Source organism: Gobius niger (assembly GCF_951799975.1).
Source record: "Gobius niger genome assembly, chromosome: 20".
Classification (NCBI taxonomy): Eukaryota; Metazoa; Chordata; class Actinopteri; order Gobiiformes; family Gobiidae; genus Gobius; species Gobius niger.
Genome location: NC_136871.1, coordinates 22,972,097 through 22,990,748, shown reverse-complemented (window position 1 = coordinate 22,990,748; position 18,652 = coordinate 22,972,097). Strand labels below are relative to the sequence as shown.

At 42.2% G+C, this 18,652-nt stretch overlaps 3 protein-coding genes across 3 annotated transcripts; 1 reads left to right on the top strand and 2 right to left on the bottom strand.

Annotated features, from left to right (window-relative positions):
* Positions 1-1,057: 1,057 nt before the first annotated feature.
* Positions 1,058-3,134, top strand: rdh20 (retinol dehydrogenase 20). The gene is made up of 5 exons (XM_079578281.1): positions 1,058-1,690; positions 1,977-2,075; positions 2,164-2,309; positions 2,483-2,614; positions 2,687-3,134. The coding sequence occupies exons 1-5, from the start codon at positions 1,238-1,240 to the stop codon at positions 2,808-2,810; spliced, it is 954 nt and encodes a 317-aa protein (XP_079434407.1). The 5' UTR covers positions 1,058-1,237; the 3' UTR covers positions 2,811-3,134.
* Positions 3,135-3,380: 246 nt separating this feature from the next.
* Positions 3,381-8,417, bottom strand: stau1 (staufen double-stranded RNA binding protein 1). The gene is made up of 15 exons (XM_079579480.1): positions 8,239-8,417; positions 7,364-7,626; positions 7,061-7,182; positions 6,828-6,984; positions 6,602-6,755; positions 6,360-6,531; positions 6,187-6,282; positions 5,907-6,119; positions 5,678-5,821; positions 5,424-5,570; positions 5,273-5,348; positions 4,858-5,168; positions 4,412-4,534; positions 4,263-4,342; positions 3,381-4,128 (listed from the first exon to the last, which is right to left on the bottom strand). The coding sequence occupies exons 2-15, from the start codon at positions 7,554-7,556 to the stop codon at positions 4,047-4,049; spliced, it is 2,070 nt and encodes a 689-aa protein (XP_079435606.1). The 5' UTR covers positions 7,557-7,626; positions 8,239-8,417; the 3' UTR covers positions 3,381-4,046.
* A 218-nt stretch (positions 8,418-8,635) lies between these two features.
* On the bottom strand, positions 8,636-17,577 carry pbrm1l (polybromo 1, like). Its single transcript, XM_079578179.1, has 29 exons — positions 17,380-17,577; positions 17,207-17,304; positions 16,987-17,134; positions 16,697-16,846; positions 16,505-16,621; positions 16,336-16,404; positions 16,148-16,246; positions 15,990-16,075; positions 15,815-15,906; positions 15,520-15,736; positions 15,301-15,442; positions 15,141-15,226; positions 14,785-15,061; positions 14,602-14,707; positions 13,856-14,495; positions 13,552-13,775; positions 13,295-13,483; positions 13,053-13,210; positions 12,730-12,975; positions 12,379-12,524; positions 12,149-12,306; positions 11,672-11,855; positions 11,356-11,560; positions 10,795-10,993; positions 10,459-10,611; positions 9,754-9,912; positions 9,377-9,441; positions 9,086-9,290; positions 8,636-9,008 (listed from the first exon to the last, which is right to left on the bottom strand). The coding sequence occupies exons 1-29, from the start codon at positions 17,512-17,514 to the stop codon at positions 8,845-8,847; spliced, it is 4,917 nt and encodes a 1,638-aa protein (XP_079434305.1). The 5' UTR covers positions 17,515-17,577; the 3' UTR covers positions 8,636-8,844.
* Positions 17,578-18,652: the final 1,075 nt, after the last annotated feature.

The following is an 18,652-nucleotide window of genomic DNA, read 5'->3' as shown; positions in this document are numbered from 1 at the left end:
GGTAAAGGCATTATATAGTGGTTGGTCAATGATAGTGTTTAAATGTTTTTTTCCACATAGTAAACAGAGCCTTGTTTTGGCTTCTTTGAATCATATCCAAAGCCGTCTGTGCCTCAACATGTGAAAAGACCAGATTATAACGACTACGACCGGGCCATGAGCTTAGTCATGCAAAAGAACAACACAGGGCAGTGTGGGGCCTCTGACAGAAATCACAGCCCTGAGAGTGAAGGGGTGACTACAGGGAGAGGAGGCAGAAAGATTTTTAAGGATTTAATCACAACGTGGATGAGAATTGATTGGGTTTGCTATTATAGGTTCATTGCACCTACATTGCACACTGGCAAACCAGCGTCACTTGCCCAGCATTAGTTAAGTCACTTTGATCAGGTATTTACAGCTTGTGTATTGCTGAACCTGAGCCTTCAAAAACTGATGTGATCAAATATAATTTCCCGCAATTGAAAACATGAATAAAACAGCTACTATTACTGCTATTACTACCACTACTTCCCTAAAGGTAATCTTTACATGCATTAGGCTATAGCTGTGGGATATGCACTGCTGTAAATTCAAATGTATGTACTGAAGAAACAAGGAGCAACAGTGTTCAGCTGAAACGTGACTTCAACACACCTCCATCATGTTCTATGAATAACAAAGCTCACATTTACAGCAGAATAATCTGATTATGTTCATAACTCTGACAGACTTAGCGTTGGTCAATCGTGATCTGCGTCACAACATTACGGGCATTATGTAGTCCAAATATATGTTTTAATCAGGATCAAACTATTGCTTTACAATACATACATAGTGAGCTCCAGAAGAGTCTCGCTGATTGATATGATAAAATATTGATAGCTCTTTCCTCATCAGTGTAAAGAGTATGCTGTCAATAATTATTAAAAATGACACCGTCACTTAAACACATTCAGTTTCAGGGATATAACAGTGATTGCATATGTGTACACTTGCACTCAGGAACAAGTTGGGAAATATCTGATTGAACCCAAAGAATGTATTTGACTGTAATACAATCCTCGCTGTTTTACAGCACATGTAGAATGCATGCATTCAAAGCTTATGACAAAAGTGGCTTTATTTTGAGCGCGTGTTATGCCTGTAATCCTGGAGAGTTTAAATAAACCCCAGAGGGACGTGGATCAGGAGAACACCAGCTTGGCTGTCTGCACCTCACGTTAGAACAAAGGTTTCAACTCAAACTTCAATCAAAATGATTTTTCTCATGGACCTTCAGATGATGCTTCTGGACATGATATACTTCATTCTGCGCAACTCAGTGCGTATAGTAATGAGACCGCGTACTAAGTCCATCGATGGAGAGCTAGTGCTGATCACAGGAGCAGGAGGTGGCCTGGGGCGCCTGTTTGCTCAGGAGTTCACCAAACATGGTGCAGAGGTGGTGCTGTGGGACATCAACAGCAGTGCCAACGAGCAGACAGCCAAGCTGGTGCGAGAGCTGGGGGGCAAGGCTCACACCTACAGTGTGGATGTGACCAGCAGAGAGGACGTGTATCGAAATGCTGACCAAGTGAGGAGCGACCTGGGCAGAGACGTGTCTATCCTGGTCAACAACGCCGGAGTGGTGGCAGGAAAACGCCTGCTGGACTGCCCTGACGAGCTGGTGGAGAGGACACTCAAGGTCAACTGCCTCGCCCTCTTTTGGGTGAGAGATGTTGTTACCCCTGTATCCACTACACCGGAGATTCCCAACATTCGGGTTCTCCAAAAGTGCTTTTTCATTGGAAAAGTGGACTTTTAGGCAGTCACAGATATTCATGTTAAAATCACAAGCCACAAGGCCAACCAACAATGTGGGACTATTGAGCAGTGTTAATGTGATCTCCTTCACACCATTTCAACCATTTTGCCTAGAAATATCACAACTTTTACATTTCAATGTCATAAGTCACATGACACTGTTACATCCTCTACCTTATTGTGTGTTTCAGACGGTCAAAGCCTTCCTCCCACAAATGAAAGCCCAGGACCATGGACACATTGTGACCATTGCGAGTGTCCTCGGCCTCTTCAGCACTGCCTGTGTGGAGGTGGACTCCAAAAAAAAGCAACATTTAGTTTACACTTTTCCATGTTTATCATGTGAATAATAATTATTCGCACATGTGTTTGTGACAGGATTACTGTGCAAGTAAGTTCGCTGCAGTAGGTTTCCACGAGTCCTTGGCCCATGAGCTCCTGGCAGAGGAGGTGGAAGGAGTGAAGACAACACTGGTGTGCCCTTACATTGTAGACACAGGCATGTTTGACGGCTGCAAAATAAGGTTTGTTTGCAATGCAGTTTTGATGGTTTCATAACTAGTTATCAAGGACTTCTCTTAGAGATAGAACTCTGATAGAATAACAAAGAAACACATTGTTATACTTCAAAACTTGGAATAGAATTTTACACAGTGAAGTAATTACTAACTTTAACGGGATTTGGTGCCCTCTTTAGGGCGGAAGTGGAATTGTTCCTGGCACCCCTTAAGCCGCAGTATTGTGTAGAGCAAGCTATGAATGCCATTCTCATTGACCAACCACTGGTGTGCATCCCGCGCATAACCTACCTGCCTGTTCTCTTCAGAGCGTGAGTACCAAGACTTTGTTCTATTGTATCTAAACAGCAGAAAACTGATTTTGTTTTATAACTCTGTTTCAGGTTGTTGCCATGGCAGTCCAATGTGGTCGCATACAGATTCATGGGCTCAGACAAGTGCATGTATCCCTTCATTGACACTCTGAAACCAAAGCTTAGCTCTAACCACGTCACTGAAGTTGCATAACTGAGGTAATCAAGCTACTGGGGACCAAATATTAGTTATTGTATAAATGGTATTTATTTAAAATTGCCTTGATGCCAAGTTTCAATTGCATGTAGGAGGAAAAGTGACTTAAGGGCTTTAAAATGTAAACAAAACAGGTGACACTCAGCCAAGTGCTCATCAAGACATGCACAGGAAAAAGGTGGTCTTTGTCGCTGTCTAAACCAAGATCTAACATGAATTGAATCTTGACTAGGCCTTAATACTTGTTTTCATAATGTATCATGTTTACACAAATAAACTTGTTTAAAGTCTTTCTTTGGACTCGAATGAAAACTGAAGGTCATGATTATTTCATCACATATGATCCACACGATAGGTAGGGGGCACACACATTTTTTACCTCAATATGAGTACTCCCTCTGTAGCATTGAACCACCATCATTTGTTGCACGGAATTATTTCTGACCATGATACTATGCCCTGACGCAGTTTCTGGCTCTGGATTCTTACTTTTGGTCTACAAAGATTACAATAAAAAGGTTATTTGGTGTTTATTAGTATGTCGAAAGAAGACTTGAATCGTGTGTCTTTGGTTAGTGCATGAGAGCACTGTCGTTTTATTACCATGTGAGGAGAGGGGTGGGAGGCTGACATTAGGAGGGGTAACTCCAGGGAGCCTAGTACAACAGGAAGCTTTCCTGCTGCACACAAATCAGACAACATTGAAGCACAACTACATTTACTACATCGTCTTCCCAGCCCTACATGGTAATGTCCATCACTTCACTTGTGGTTGTGGATATAAAGCACTGTGGGAACAATCAACAGAGGTCCTCTTGCTGCACCCTAGACAAAGAGGAGGCACTAAGGCCAACTAAAGATGTCTTTACTACCTCAACAAGGAATGAAAGATAGAACACCTAAAACATGTTACCATAAAGAAAACTAGCTTTAGGCAAAAACAAAGAAAGTTCACATTAAATAATTTTCACATGGTTAACGCCTCAGTGCCTAGGATGCAGCGACTTCTTCTACAAAGCAACACAAAATAAATATCGTACAATTAAACAACATCAAGAAGGAGAAACTATATCTTTCTATTCATCTTGTTTAACCGTGAACTTTTTAGAAAAACTAAAAAAGTAATAGTTCAAGGCTTACAGAGCCCAAAGCGCCCTTTGACCACTAAAACAGTAACAAGAACACAGTGAGGATGTTTCGCGAGTGCTTTAGGACACAACCAGATCTGTGCCTCTACACAGTGCCATCCAGGGTGTGTGCCAGTGTGTTTGAGTTAGCCGGTTTGAGGTCACCTTCCATTTCCTGCTTTGCACACCTGGGGGGAAATATACAATTAATCCAAGTATTTTACCAAGTATCTATGTATTCTATGTCTGTAAATGTGACATGAATGTTCTTTTCCGCTCATATTTTACAGCTCTAGTATACAAGGTGATAAAGAGGACGTACCCAGATGCTGGTCCATTCCCTATTCTTTCATTTATCTGTTGGTCCAACTCCGAGAGCATCTTCAGTATGTTTAGAGCAGCCTGTGGACATTAGAGTTAGCATTTAAAACGATACCGAACCATTACTCAAAAAGACAAAAATTAACTCACCATATCATGACAGGACTCCACATCTTTGCCAATGCCATGACTGATAAGAGGAGGCTGAGCGGAGCAATTGATTAGTGATACAAACTCATTTTTGTTATTCTTGGGAAAGTCTTTATATTCCACCTAGAGAAAGAAAGGCAAACATGTAAACCTGCAAGGCTCTACTGTGGTGATATACTTTATTATGACACACATGAGGCACTTCGTAACCGGTTTAAATCGTTCAGTAACAGACTTCTATTGGAGTATTTGCTGCTGATCAAGCACACCTCGTTTCTAGCAAATCACAACTTAAATGAAATTAAGCTAAAGAACAAAGCAATTAATATGTATTTATTTCAAAAGTAATGTAAAGGTACACTGTGTACGTGCTTTAAAAGGGGGGCTCGTAGTGAAACAGCTAAGAATGGCAAAAGGTCTGCCCCGCAGTGCAGCATGAATCTCACCTGCAGCCCCTGCACTGAGGCCAGAAAGCTGAGCTGTTCAGACGGTCTGGTCATAGGTCCATGGGGTAGATGGTTTAGATTATTTTTATTCTTGAGTATGGTCTCTGCAGTAGGAGATGTTCCTGCATATAGCAGCTCGTTGGCGATCATCGCGGTGACTGTGGTCTTGCCTGGGTTTGGCAGAATGCGACTGACCTGAGGCCCCTGACAGACCCCAACCGCCTGAGCCACCTCCGGCACCATGGGCAGGATCCCTGCAGGCAGCTGCTGGTGGCTCATGTACGACAGCCGAAAGTCGTCCTCCTTCGTACCTGGGCAAAATAAATAAATATATGTATATACAAGAGACATGTTCATTAGATATACAGGTACGTGTTTATTCATTTTACATTTTATGTGTTCTCATAGCTCTTACCGTTAGCTGCCTCTTCTGCCGAACCAGGCTCAAAAAAGGTCACTTTCCGCCCATCACCAGGTTTTTTCACTGGGGTCTGTGTTTAATACATAAATGATTTGGAGCTTTGACTTATTGAGAACTTAGTGAAAACATGCACTTTATACAGTACCTTTTCATCAGTCTTTAGCGCCGGTTTTGGGGGCTGAGGTTGAGGCACTTTGTATCCCAAAAGTTCAAGCATTTTCTCGGCAGCATTTCTCTTTGCCACCTTCTTACTAGGTCCCATTCCCTCCGCAGACTGCCCCCCCACTGTCACCTATGACACAGTCACAGTCACACACAGGGGTCAAAAGCATGAACTAAGATACACTAACACAAGGAGACAGATGTTGGATAACCACAGTGAAGCAGCTGCTGACTCACCTGCATGACAAACTCCCTGCGCCGCGGCAGCCCCCTCTCTGTCACCATGGTGTACTCTGGTTCCTTCTCCTTCTTGGCCTGTTGGATCTGGGCCAAGCGGCTGATGGGGTTCATGCCCTGCCCATACTCTGGACTCGTCTGCAGCTGTCAAAAGAACACATTAACAGCTCAGTCAGACCGGCTTGAGTCAAGGAGAGGTAAGCCTGAGTGATACGAGAAGCAAAATTACCTTGATGATGGACTTTGTTTTTTTTTTAATGCGTGGCAGTGCCTTTTCCACACTGGGAATATGAGGAAGTTTCTTCAGCTCTTCCAGAACAGCTGCTGCCGCCAGCTTCTTGGCAATCTTCTTACTTTTCCCCTCACCCTCCCCAGTAAACTGTCCAACAGTGACATGCACAACAAAGCTCTTCATGTGAGGAGGACCGTCTTCCTTTAAAACCTAGAGAAATAAATGTATACATCAGTAAACGGGTGTGCTGAATGTTTGACTATTACATTTTCATTACCTCAAAGCTGACCGGTAAGTTACGCTTAAGTGCAATTTCAAACACTTGGCTGATTTCAGACTTGTTTAGGTTTTCTTCTTCCTCGTCCCCATTCATCTGTTCAATATAAACCCAGTAAATTGTATCAGAAAGCATGCATTTAACCAGTGTAAACAGCAACACACTGCTCTCACCTCCGACATCTGCTGTAATAGGGGTTCGTTCTGCAGCGCCTTCAGGGCCTTTCCAGCAGCGTCATGTTTGGCCAACTGACGAGTACGACCCTTCCCTAAAAACTGCTGCCCTCCAACCGACAGCTCCACGTGGTAAATGACCGGTCCCACAGGAGGGAAAGGGTAGTAGTACCTAGATGACAAATTAGTCATAAACCTTGTCGAACTACAGTAACAAAATATAAAAGGATAAGTGAGCTTACTGCTGCATAGAGCGCTGGTAAGGCCCCGGAGAGCGGACATTGTAGTTATAGTTTGGAGGTCTCATTACCGGGTAAGGGTCAAGGGATTTGTACATGGGCTTTTTACCAAGCTTCATACATAGAGCATTCAGCTCCATAGTCTGCGTCATGCAATCTGTTACATAAGTAACAAAACAAAGTCAGAACAGAATTCTTATTCCTTAAGCAGTTTGAGTGAGGAGCCCACCTGGGATCTTGCCGGGGTGACGGGGCATCCTCACTGTGGGTTTGGGGAGTGTGGTCTCAGACAGAGCAGCTGCAGCCGCTGAGTGCTGGGCTTTCTTGATGCTGGTCCCTTCTGCCTCCCAGTGCTGATCTCCCAACGTGAGTCTGACTGAAAATATCTAACAACAGCATGCAAACAGGAGATGTTAGTGATTTCAATAACAACCCAAAATGTCTGACGCTTCCATGTGTTACCTTCGAGTGAGCTGGCCCTTGCTCACTCAAAAGCTTGTACTCTGGTTGGATCTTGTTGAAACGGGCTAACTCATTCACCAAACACATAGGGGTCTTCTCTTTAGGGTTTGCCATGTTTGATTCTGCATCAAAGGAAGAAGTAGAAAAAATATAAATCTACTTTTCTATGCATCTGCACTGTGACCTTTCACATAACGGACAACTGATAGAAATGAGCGTGAATGTAATTGTACACTGTCCTGATAAAATGACATTAATACAAGGAAACATTCATCTTGTCCACTGTGGAGACCATAGGCCCACCTGTGGGGATGTTATAGGCAGTGACTGAGCCCGCGGGCAGGGCAGAGCTCCTCCCCGGCTGGCTGGCACTCTCTGATGGCAGGCTGCCGGACGCACAGGGGATGCTGTAGCCAGGCTGCTGCTGTCCCAGGGGCAGAGGGGCAGGAGCAGCAGGCATCGGGCTCGCAGGACACTGAAACTGCATCTGAGACATTTTTGTTGAATGTTGTCAATCACAAGCAATGCAGTATATGATTGGATGGGGTCTGACTGCAAGGTAGTGCCTGAAAATAAAATGGACACAAATACATCTCGTTTTAGTAAAGTATCCAATGTAGCTAAAACTGCAGTGAAGGATGAAGCTTTCAGAAATAACTCTAAGGTTTGCGCTTTCCAATATATTTGTATTCAAACATTATAATTGAACAGTATGGACTACTTTCAGAGAGTAGGTGCGGAGCCACATACAAACATACTTTACTACTACTGTAGTACATTCAGGCGGTCTCGCTTTAAAACAAATAACACACGCACTTTTATTAGTTATAATTGTTCCTCTCGTTTCGTGTGTCACAATCTAAACAAAGAGCATTTCTTTTCTGCTACATTTGTTTTGGTGGGTGTTGCCCCCAGACATATTAGGCCGAGGCTGCTTTTGGAAAAGCCGATGTTAGCCTTTTAGCTTTTAGCCATCTACCAAGTGTTTGGAATGAATAAGGACATTGCAACTGATTGCAAAATCATCATCATGCAACAATAATACACAACATTATATTCTAGACCTTTATGATGTTTAATTTCGTCAAAGTTTTCCACTACAAGAAAGCAGCCTGTGACCATGTTAGCTTTGCGGCTAATCCAGACTCTCGACAAGTCGGTGGGCAAATTCTTCTCACCTCGTCGTGCCTTTCTTTCAGATTTTGGTTACTCCATATGACAGGTTCATGTACAGCAGCTGTCTCTGGCTGACAATAAGTTTTTGAGCCTGATGAAGTTTATTTAGTATCAAAACGAAGACTCCGAGGAGATGGACATAGGGACGACAGGGCAAACACTAAAGAGAATGGTCCTATCCACTGCCAGCCTCCGGGAAGTGACATAAGACGGAAAATACTTTTCAAAATAACATCCTCTCTGTGCACTATTACAATAAAACATGTACAAATACAGCGAGTACTTACAGTATAGATTTCTATTCTTCATAGAATTAGAAGTTCGTTAAATAAAAGTATACAGACCAGGGTTGTGGTTACATTATGTAGCAATTTATTTCATTGCAACATGCCAAAAAACAGGTTTTTTTTGCATCACAATTCATAGCAGTGTAAAAAAAAAGAAGAAAAAAGACAAAAACAAAGCAATTAGCTGTTGAGCTCATAATTCAAGCTAATAAATTAACTGACTATAAAATATTGCTTATATGGCCTAGAATCCTGTCTAAAACTCCAAAGCTTCATAATAATAGAGTGTGCTGGTTACAAGTGGTCTGAAGGAAACACAAGTTATAAGTTATAAGCCTGAGAAATATTCAAGGAGTCTCTCAACATGAGGTCATGAAGTCGCCACAACGCGTCGGCCATTGTGGTGTGAGCCCCTTTGCTTTTCAGCCAATGCACAGGCAGCCTGCTCTCCTGCTCTTTGGTCAAGTAACCTTCTCGTCGCTGTACTGTAATAACATGGAAATGAGAAATTAACTTATCCAAAGTGATACACCACACAATTATCATTGGCTTGGAAACTCACCCTTGAGAGTTTGGTCCCATTTGCTTACAGTGGTGGACTCTGCATTCAAGCCCTCGATGTATTTCAGGTAGGCCTCTGAGTGAAGCACCCTTTGAGTTTTTGGAGGTGGGGCGACAAACATCGGCGGGGTGGGCTGCAAGTGTGAAGGCTGTCCCTGTCCTGGATAGGGTGGAGGGGCATGTTGGCCAGGGCTGTACATGCCAGGCTGAAAGAATGGCAGCAGATTTTGTTAGGTTTACTTGACATTATATGCAGTGCACAAACTGAACTCAAGGAAATACTGGGTCAAACCTGTTGCATGAAGTTCCCTTGTGCTGGGCTTCCTTGCATGCCATTCATTCCAGCACCCACCATACCTGCCGATTTTCACATTTTAATAACACAGTCAAAACAGGAATATTAGTAAACTTACAAAGGTAACCAAGCATCAAAATGTTCAGTATTAAATGAATGAGGGTATTTGTTACATGTGAAATTCTGAATGTAAATTATGTTACTGAAAGAGTTACAGCAAACCATGAGTACATTTGATGAGGGTTTTGTTACCGGAGATTTCAGCACTATCATAATAAAGAGATCAGGCTCACAGCCAGTACACCAGGTAAACCCTCCAGCAGCAGAGACGGCTGGGTGTGATGGAGGAGATATGGCTGGGACAGTGCCCTTACCCTGATATGGCATGCCAGGGTATCCAGGCATGCCTTGGTGAAGGTGATGAGTCAGGTGGGGCACCCCAGGGGGGTGCGGTGACATTGTGGCCACACTTAGTAAACCCTCATGAGGGCCCTGCATGGGCATGTAAGGTGGACCGTAAGCTCCCATCATGCCTTAGGAGAGAGGGTGAGGAGAGGACAACATGTTCATGCATAAGTGACACGTGCAGCTCACTAGAAAATGTAAAACATGCACTACACAAAACACTACAGCCACTTTCTCACAAGCCACTTTGAACACTCCAGGAATAGGCAGCGATACACACAATAAAGATCCCAAATAATCTAAATTGTTTTCATGCTTTAAATGACATCACCTACAATGCAAGTGGTTTGTGAGAAAGGGATTGGTGACACAATGAGTTCAATAATGTTAGCTTATAGGATGTAATATAAGCTGTACATGAAAATGTTACTTAAAAATGCAAAAGCAAACATGCAAACAGTGACGTGCAAATTCAATGGAAAAGCAAATACATTTAGCAAACATTAAAACATAAAACTGCAGCAAAATGGTAAAATGCATAGAATAAAAAAATAGCTGTGCTTTGAACTTATTAATCTGCTGATTTAAATAAGACATGAAGCATTTTAGTCCAGCCTCTCTGTCCTGCTGCCTGTAGTCAAACGTGTGCTCTCTCGCTCTCTCAGAGGGGTTACCTGATGGTGTCATGGACTGGTTTATCATTCCCATAGTGCTGGGTGAAGGCACCACGCCCATCATTGCCCCAACAGGGGTACCTGCTCTAGGGGACACTTGCTTCTGGGGGGGCCTCTCCCGCTCCTGCTGCTCCACTATTTTGGCTGCACGTTCTGAAATAAACACGATGACCATCATTTACGTTTTTTTGTTACTTTCAAAAGGCAAAAAGCATGTGAAGTATAATGTTAAAACACATATAATGCACATAATAACAATGTAATAAAATAATTGACTTTTGTTCCTGCCTCATGTTCCATATTGGACAAGTTGAGAATCATTGCTATAAACCTCACCTTCATAATCTGCTTTCTTGGAGGCCTCGAGGTTCCTCCACTCAGTTCCCACCAGTCGACTGAGCTCTCCGAACGAGAAGTCCGGGTGCCGGGCCTTGATGACTGCTCTCATCTCGCTACTGAACAAGATGTATCCACTCATGTTGATCTTCCTCTTTGCGCCTTCTTTCTTTGACAGCCCTTTGATCTTAGGAGTGGACTTTAAAGAGGGATGAAAAAAGTTAAAGATTTAAAACAGTGCTAGTGTAATAAAGAGTTTTAAACAAAATCCACATAGTATAAAGAGTATCAGTGCATGTGTTTAATAATGTGGATAATCAAGCACCAAAATCTCTAAAATACTATGCATCAGCGAGATATCATGGCCACAGGCTTTTTATTATTTTTATTTAATGGTCAAAATAGCTAGTGTGAAACAAAGTCCATGCAGTAGAGGTAAATGAATTTATTTTCTGTTAAATAATTTGTCCATCAAACAGCACAAATAAACTTGAAAAACATAATTGTGTAATGGAACTGACCTACAACCGTAGATATTAAATCATTGGCTTGTTGAAGTACCTGAGAGGGCGTGTATGGTGCAATGTCCATATCACCGGACATGGGCGTTTGCATCTGAGGCATCGAGGGAGTCTCTGAGGCATCATCATCATCCATGTCCTCAATGTCCTCATCGCCATCCTCCAAATCTGCCAGCTTCAGCTCCAGCTCCTCGATCTTCTTATCCAACAAGGGTGAGGCCTCCTTTTGTGGAACTATGAGCTTCCTAAATGGTTATGAACAAAAAAAAAAAAGGTCTTTGTCAATTCTACCACCAATTTACCCATGTGGTCCAAGCAAACTGTTCAGGTCTGGTAACAATTTATTTTCTACATACCTGAAATAGTAAATCTCATCTTCCACCACTTTGGGTGAATATGAGAAGCGTCTGAGGCCCTTGAACTTTTTCATTTGCTTCTCTGTGTCAATGTAGCGGCTCTCGCACAGCAGCAAATGCTCCTCCGGGATCTCAGTGGGTCTGCAGGACAGGAAGTCTTTGAAGGAAGACACCATGCATTTTCCTGCAAATCAGCACAGAACATTATTACAATTACAACCATAACAACCTTAACAAAAACAAAAACACGGTAAATATTTCATTCAAAGCCACTGTCACTCATTTTTAATTAGGCTCTAGTTGTCGTAGCATATCGGCATCACCACAAACAACACCATCTTGTATGTGTTAGAATTAGTGTGAACAACAAACGAACGACATGAATGATATTCTTTGACTGAATGGGACAAAACTCAATCAAGTCCGTAGATCTCAAGAACGGAAGATTTTGAAATTGAACTAATATTGTATGGTTACCTATGACACAGGTCATGGGCAGAGTCTCCTCCAGATTGCTCAGAAACACCTCTTTCTTGTAGAACATCTTTGTGGGCTCATGTTGCGTCTCCTCCGGATTAATGAAGATTGGACCAAAGAAAAACGCTGTCCCGTTTTGCATCCATAGCTTTTCAATCCTGCAGACATTTGAGACAAACCGTTTTACTATCCAAATATCTTACCCAAAAAAAATAATTCAGTCTACCCACCTTGCAACTCTGGGCTTTGACAAACCGTGTGACTGGATGTAAACACAGTCCCCCACCTTGACCCACATATTATTAAAGCGCAACTGCTCATAATAGTTACAGCCGGGTTCTCCTCCACTCATCTCCATCGGGACATCTTCTCTCTCCTAAAACCAACAGAGAGAAAAGCAATGTTTGTTTACAACTTCTGTAATTTCACTTTGTCACGGGCGACGGGCACCCTGTTGAGACATGCCTGAAACCAGTTATAATTGATCCCCAAGAGTGGAGGTCAGTGGTCAGCCTTATGACAAACAACAATCCTCCCTGTAAACTCCATACAACATCATACAAAATCCTTCATCCACTCACCTTGTCCACAAAGCTGCCACTGTTTGCGTATGAAATTGCCAGTTGCTTGTCCTGGTCAGGTTTAGCGAACATAGAAGCAACCCGAACGACAGGAAGTGGCACATCTCGTGGCGTAAACTTCACTGAGCTTGTAGGCATAGCCCAAATCTTGATCTTCTTAAATGTCTTGTTTCTGGCAGTGTAGCGTGATTCACACACATGCACATCCTCTGATCGAAAGCCTTCAGGCTGGAGCTTGAAGTAGTCCTGGATATTTAAAACATATTTCAGTCAGCTTGGAGTGAACTGCATTTGATATTAACACACATTAAAGGGAGACTTACTTTGACAAACATCACCACACACTTCCCCATGACTTTACTGATGGGCACTTTGTTGTAGTAATCGCCTTTAAAAACCTCTTTTTCCAGAAACTTCCGTGTGGCCACATGAAATGTTTCACTGGGTCGGTAGAACCAGCTTCCAAAAAGCCACTTCTCACCTTTACACAACACATCAGGTAAGAAGAGGCACTACGCACGGATTGATATGGTAGTTATTAGCAGTAAATCAGATGTTGTTGTACCTTTTTCATCTTCCCACAATCGCTCGATGCAGACGACGTGTGGCTGCAGTTTCGCCTCTGAGGGTTCCACATAAACAAAGTCTCCCACACGGTAAGTGCTATTTTCAAAGCAGAAATCCTGTTTGTAAACGCGTTCAGACTCAGATTCCGACTGCCATGCGTCACTGGATGAATCTTCATTTTTACCACCTGGCGTGGAAAAGTATATGTTATGACTCATAAAAACATACTTATCTAATATACAGGACTTCACAAACCCTTCTGCTCCTCTTCAGCCTCCTCCGCCTTCTTCAGCTTGTCCTCCTCAATCTCCTTGGGGATTTTCTCCCTTTTTTCCTGCTCCACATCATTGTGAAGGTGTTTCAATGTGTAGTTTAGTGCGGTTGACATCAGAATTTCTCCATTTTTGCATAATTCATCTCTGATCTTAATTAAAAACTGCTGCAACTCAACAGCATCTTCAAATATCTCAGAATCAGTCCTACAAAAGTAAAAAGACATTGATTTATTAAGTTTTTAATACGTCCAAAATGTTAAAGCCAACATATAAAGCCTCTGTACCTGTTCATCTTTCTTGCCCTTTCCAGAACCTCAAACATCTGTTCTTGGAAGACATCGAGTCTCCTGTACCGACCTCGGTCCACGTTCATCCTGATCACATCCAGGTTGAGCGGAGGTTTTTCAGGAGTAGCTGGATCTACAGCCGGGATCTCAGCCAGAGAGTCGCTGTAGCAGCGGCCCTCTTCGTCCTGGTGTCCCATGACAGACACGAACAGGTTCCTGATCAGCTCTCGGACCTGTGCTCCCACAGGGGGAGGTCCTGAGTCCTCGGCCCCCTCTTGCTGTTTTCTGGTCTCCAGCAGCACGCGGTGCAGCACCAGAGCATCCCGATAGATCAGAGACTCTGGCTCGTTATATATACAAGCGTTATTGAACATGAGAGCAAAGTCCTCCACCAGAGACTCCACATCCTGGTACCGTCCAGCTGCCATGTGGCTCCTGACTCGTTCCATGTCAATGGGCTTCTTAATTGTGGCATAGTAGTCAGGCAACTCAGAGCGAGACGGCAGTCGGAGAAAGATGGTGCTTAGACGCCTCCCTCTGCGATCAGTGTAGTTTCTCACAGCATCATAAAGGTCATTCAGCTTTTGCTGGAGAGGGGTGAGGTATTTGGACTTCTTTGGAGAGGTACCGCTCTTTCCTATTCAAAAACAAGTATCAAATATAATGACACAGTTAGACTCAAACACATGTGAGCAACACTTCTACAGATGAGATCAAATACACTAAGCACATTGACATCTTACTAAGTTTGAGTTTGGGAGATCCCACATCCTCCTCGTCAGGTGGAGATCCCAGCTCCTTGCGTTTGTCTATGAGTATCTTCTCCAAAACATCCGCATCATTATAGACCTATCACAATCAAATCAGTTGTAATAAAAAACAAAAATGCATTTTTTAATTCAGATGTTTTAGATTTTCCTCAGCACCTGAGATCCTTCTTCGTTGTAATGTCTAGCATTACGAAACATCAGCTTCATGTCCTCGATCAAGGCGTCCTCTGTGTTGTAGCGCTCGGCTCGAATGTTGGTTTCAATGGTCTTCAGGTCCATGGGCTCCAGGATGACGTTGTAGTAGTCGGGGTAGTCTTTCTTGGAAGGTTTTACCATGAACAGATCACAGAGGCGGCGGTTGGTTCCAGCCTCCTTAGCTTCACTTACAGCAACGTACAAGGCCTTCATTCTGCTCTTCTTGCCTTTCTTATAACTTTGAGTGAAAAGAGAAACAGGAATATATATATTAACATGTATAGTTTGCAGAGTAAAAAAAAAAAAATATTCTGTACCTTTTTCTTTTCACGCTTCCAGCATCAGACGACAAAATACTGTCTCCATCATCTTCATCTCGTCTAAAGAGCTCTTTCTTTTTGGCCTAAAACATTAGACCATATCATCCATGATGCCAGAAATTTCTAAAAATGTATGATCACAACAATCAAGCTTTACCTGCATGATCTGCTGCAGCCTAAAAGCCCGCTTATATATGCTTGAGTTTGGCATGTTGTAGCGTTTGGCATTCTCAAACATTAAGTTCAAATCTGCTTCAACCTGATCTAAATTATCATAATCTCCAGTTTTTATCTTTTGCCTGAAATGTATGACAGAAAATTATTTTGCTCAGTTGTGACATATTAATGTATATATGAATTTACGATAGAAAAATACCTGATCTGACTCATAGAAATGGGCTGCTTGATCTGTTGATAGTAGTCAGGGTATTCTCTGCGAGAGGGGAGTTGCTGAAATGGTTCTGAAAAGAGTTGTCCCAGGCTGTTTCTGGCAGTTCGTAAGGCTTCAAAAAGCTGGGAGATTGGGTTGACAGCATCCATACTAGATGACTGACTCTCTGCCTCAGACTCCCCTTCGTCATAGCCCGCAGACCCTGATGTACAAAAATACTAAATTAACTTTAACAGAACAAAGGCTAATGTGTGTGATTTTTCTAGTGTTCAGGTGTTACCAGACATCCCGTGGTCGTCTTCACTCTCTGAGCCATACTGAAGTGTAGTGCTGACACCTGAGAGGCGATCTGACTGACCAGACTTACGATTTCTGTAATCATTTTGTACAGCACTATTAAACAAACATGGTCATTAATGACATTTCAACAGATTAAATAACACGATCAAACCTACCTGATGCGAATACTTGATTTGGTGGGTTCTCCGTGTTCAAGTTCTGCCTTTCGCTGCAAGAAGACTTTTTTGATGGAGTTTGCATCCTGTAAAACAAAGTATATAACATTGTTATAAAATGAAATGAAGGAGAAAAACAAGGCAAAAGGACAGCTTACCTTGAAAACCTGAGATCCTGGTTCGTTGTATGCTTTGGCATTTTTCACCATAAGGTCAATGTCCTTTGCCATTGCATTGACACTTTTATAGTATGTGTACTAAATATATTTATATAAAAAAATGTATTACTAAAAGTGCAAAGTTTAAAACAATGAGCTAAAATAGACATCTGGATAAATCACGTTACCTGTATTCTTTGAGTGATTGTTCTGAGGTCTATTGGTTCCTTTATAATGGCATAGTAGTCAGGGTAATGCTAAGAACATAAATATCATAAATATACATAACAATATGACTTGTAAAAAACAATTTAAATGTGCATATACTATCAGTAAAAGGTTCACATGCAAACATACCACTTTGGAAGGCAGTTTTTGAAACAGCTCACTGACTGGGCGTCCTGAGGGGTCAGAATGAGAAACAATGGCTTCCAGGAGTTGCTCCAACACCTCTTTCAAACTGCCAGCTGGGGCCTAAAGAAATGCATCATACTCCTTTCACATAACAGTCTTACAAAATTACGCCATAAAATCATTTACAATGCGCACCTCTTCCTCTGTGGACATTCCTGTATTTTCCATGTCATCACCATCTTCTTCATCATCATCCTCTTCTGCTCCAGGCTGAACAAACTCATTCCTGGTTTGCAAATACACTTCCCACAATTTGCACGCTGCTTGGTATTCCTCACTGTCAGTCTATGTTGATGATCAGACCATTAACAAACAAGAAAGCAAAAGACACTTTTTATGCTGCAGCAATTTCTAATATATCAGGAAATCTGACCATGTATTAACATTTTTAGGACGGACAGACAAATAATTTTCTTCACTTGTACCTGGTAGAACGTCTTGGCATTGCTGAACATAAGTTGAAAATCTGCCGTCAGCTGCACCACATCACTATAATCCTCAGACTTCAGTTTGTACTGAATTTTGGTCATGTCAATTGGCTGAGAGACCACATCATAGTAGTCAGGCTGATTCCTAAAACGAAACACATCAACTTATTAAAATATCGTAGAAATGTAAGCTCTGCTGCTGAATGTCTCAGCGCACCTCCTTTTTGGTACTCTCAGGAAGTTATCAGACAGTTGCCTCCCTTGTCTGTCCTTGTAATCCCTGACAGCATTGAAGAGTTCATGGCACACGGCAATCTGTGGCGCAAGATCCAACATTACCTTATTATTGCATCGCTCACAATGATAAACACTATGGAAAATAAACGTTACCGTGTCCACAGGGGGGACGTTGGACACTCGTTTCCGTTTGCGGGCACTTCCAGGAGTCGAGGAGCCGTCATCCAAGTCCCCTCCGCCGCTGATGCTGCTGGATGGGGAGACCGCTCTTCTCCTCTTCGCTGACATCTCTATATAGCATATAGTGGCTCGCCTCCAGCTACAACTGCACCAAAAATAAAGTGTATTAACAAACAAAAATATTTCCTAAACTCAATACGAAAGTCCGCGTGTTCATCTGTTTATCTGCAAGCAAAGTGCGAGTGCGTTGAGTGATGCGTTTCACACACTGTATGACTGTAACTGTATGAAACAAAGCATCAGAGCTAGCATCGTTAGCCTTGAGACTTTTCAACCCGCTTTCAACAATCACCAACGGGGCAAATCCAGGTTTACGAGTCAAAGGGTTATCAGTGTATCGGGAGGACAGTTTGAGAATAATAATCGTAGTGTCTTACCAAAAAGAAAGGCTTATTTCCCTGAGTAAATACGTGGAGCAGCTGCTAGTATTGTTCGAAAAGTCCTGGCCACCGGAAGTGAAACCGGACCACTGTTTGAGTCAGAGAGAAGCGCAGGCACCACGTACCGTACCGGCCTCTAGTGGACTGGAAAGGTACTGCACGTGTACGGGAGAGGATAATGCTGCGCTGGACGTTCTTGCTTGGCTAGGAGTTAGTTATTACTTTTTTTTGATGATTGATTCTATTGTTTGTTTAAGCATCTCTCTCTCTCCCTCTCTCTCTCTCTCTCTCTCTCTCTCTCTCAGTGTTAATTTTGACAACATATTTTATTTTATTTTTTATTTTTTATTTTATTTTTTAATTTTTTTTATTTTTTTTAGTCTTAGTCTTTTGACTAAAATGTAATGTAATTTTAGTCGAGATTTAGTCAAAAAAAGCTTTTCAATTTTCGTCTAGTTTTAGTCGACTGAAATTGCATGTCAATTTAGTCGACTAAATTTAAGACTAATTTAGTCAACTTTGCATTTAAAATATTCATTACAATCATATTTAATCAAGGTCCTCGACTTAAGGGAGCTGCTCCCACATGAATAAAGCACAAACCTGTTCATTTGGCAGTGAATTTAAATGATATGAGGTTCTTTCAGACTGTCAATAGAAGATTTTAGTCTCTCCTTTTCATTTTTATTTAGTCCCATTTTAGTCGACTAAAATATCTGGACATTTTAGTCATAGTTTTAGTCTCATGAAAATGTTTTAATTTAGTTTTAGTCCAATTTTAGTCGTCAAAAATATCACTTTGACTA

Bases quoted from the DNA above. Each gene is read 5' to 3' on its own strand.
- rdh20 (XM_079578281.1), top strand. From the start codon at position 1,238: ATGATTTTTCTCATGGACCTTCAGATGATGCTTCTGGACATGATATAC. The intron at 1,691-1,976 runs GTGAGAGATGTT...TGTGTGTTTCAG, and splicing joins ACTGCCTCGCCCTCTTTTGG to ACGGTCAAAGCCTTCCTCCC. The intron at 2,310-2,482 runs GTTTGTTTGCAA...TGCCCTCTTTAG, and splicing joins TTTGACGGCTGCAAAATAAG to GGCGGAAGTGGAATTGTTCC.
- stau1 (XM_079579480.1), bottom strand. From the start codon at position 7,556: ATGTCTCAGATGCAGTTTCAGTGTCCTGCGAGCCCGATGCCTGCTGCT. The intron at 6,120-6,186 runs GTAATGAAAATG...TTATTTCTCTAG, and splicing joins ACTTACCGGTCAGCTTTGAG to GTTTTAAAGGAAGACGGTCC. The intron at 5,169-5,272 runs GTAAGAGCTATG...TATTTTGCCCAG, and splicing joins GGCAGAAGAGGCAGCTAACG to GTACGAAGGAGGACGACTTT.
- pbrm1l (XM_079578179.1), bottom strand. From the start codon at position 17,514: ATGTCAGCGAAGAGGAGAAGAGCGGTCTCCCCATCCAGCAGCATCAGC. The intron at 14,496-14,601 runs GTAAGATGTCAA...GTTTTTGAATAG, and splicing joins ATCTCCCAAACTCAAACTTA to GAAAGAGCGGTACCTCTCCA. The intron at 9,009-9,085 runs GTGAGTTTCCAA...ATGTTATTACAG, and splicing joins ATGGGACCAAACTCTCAAGG to TACAGCGACGAGAAGGTTAC.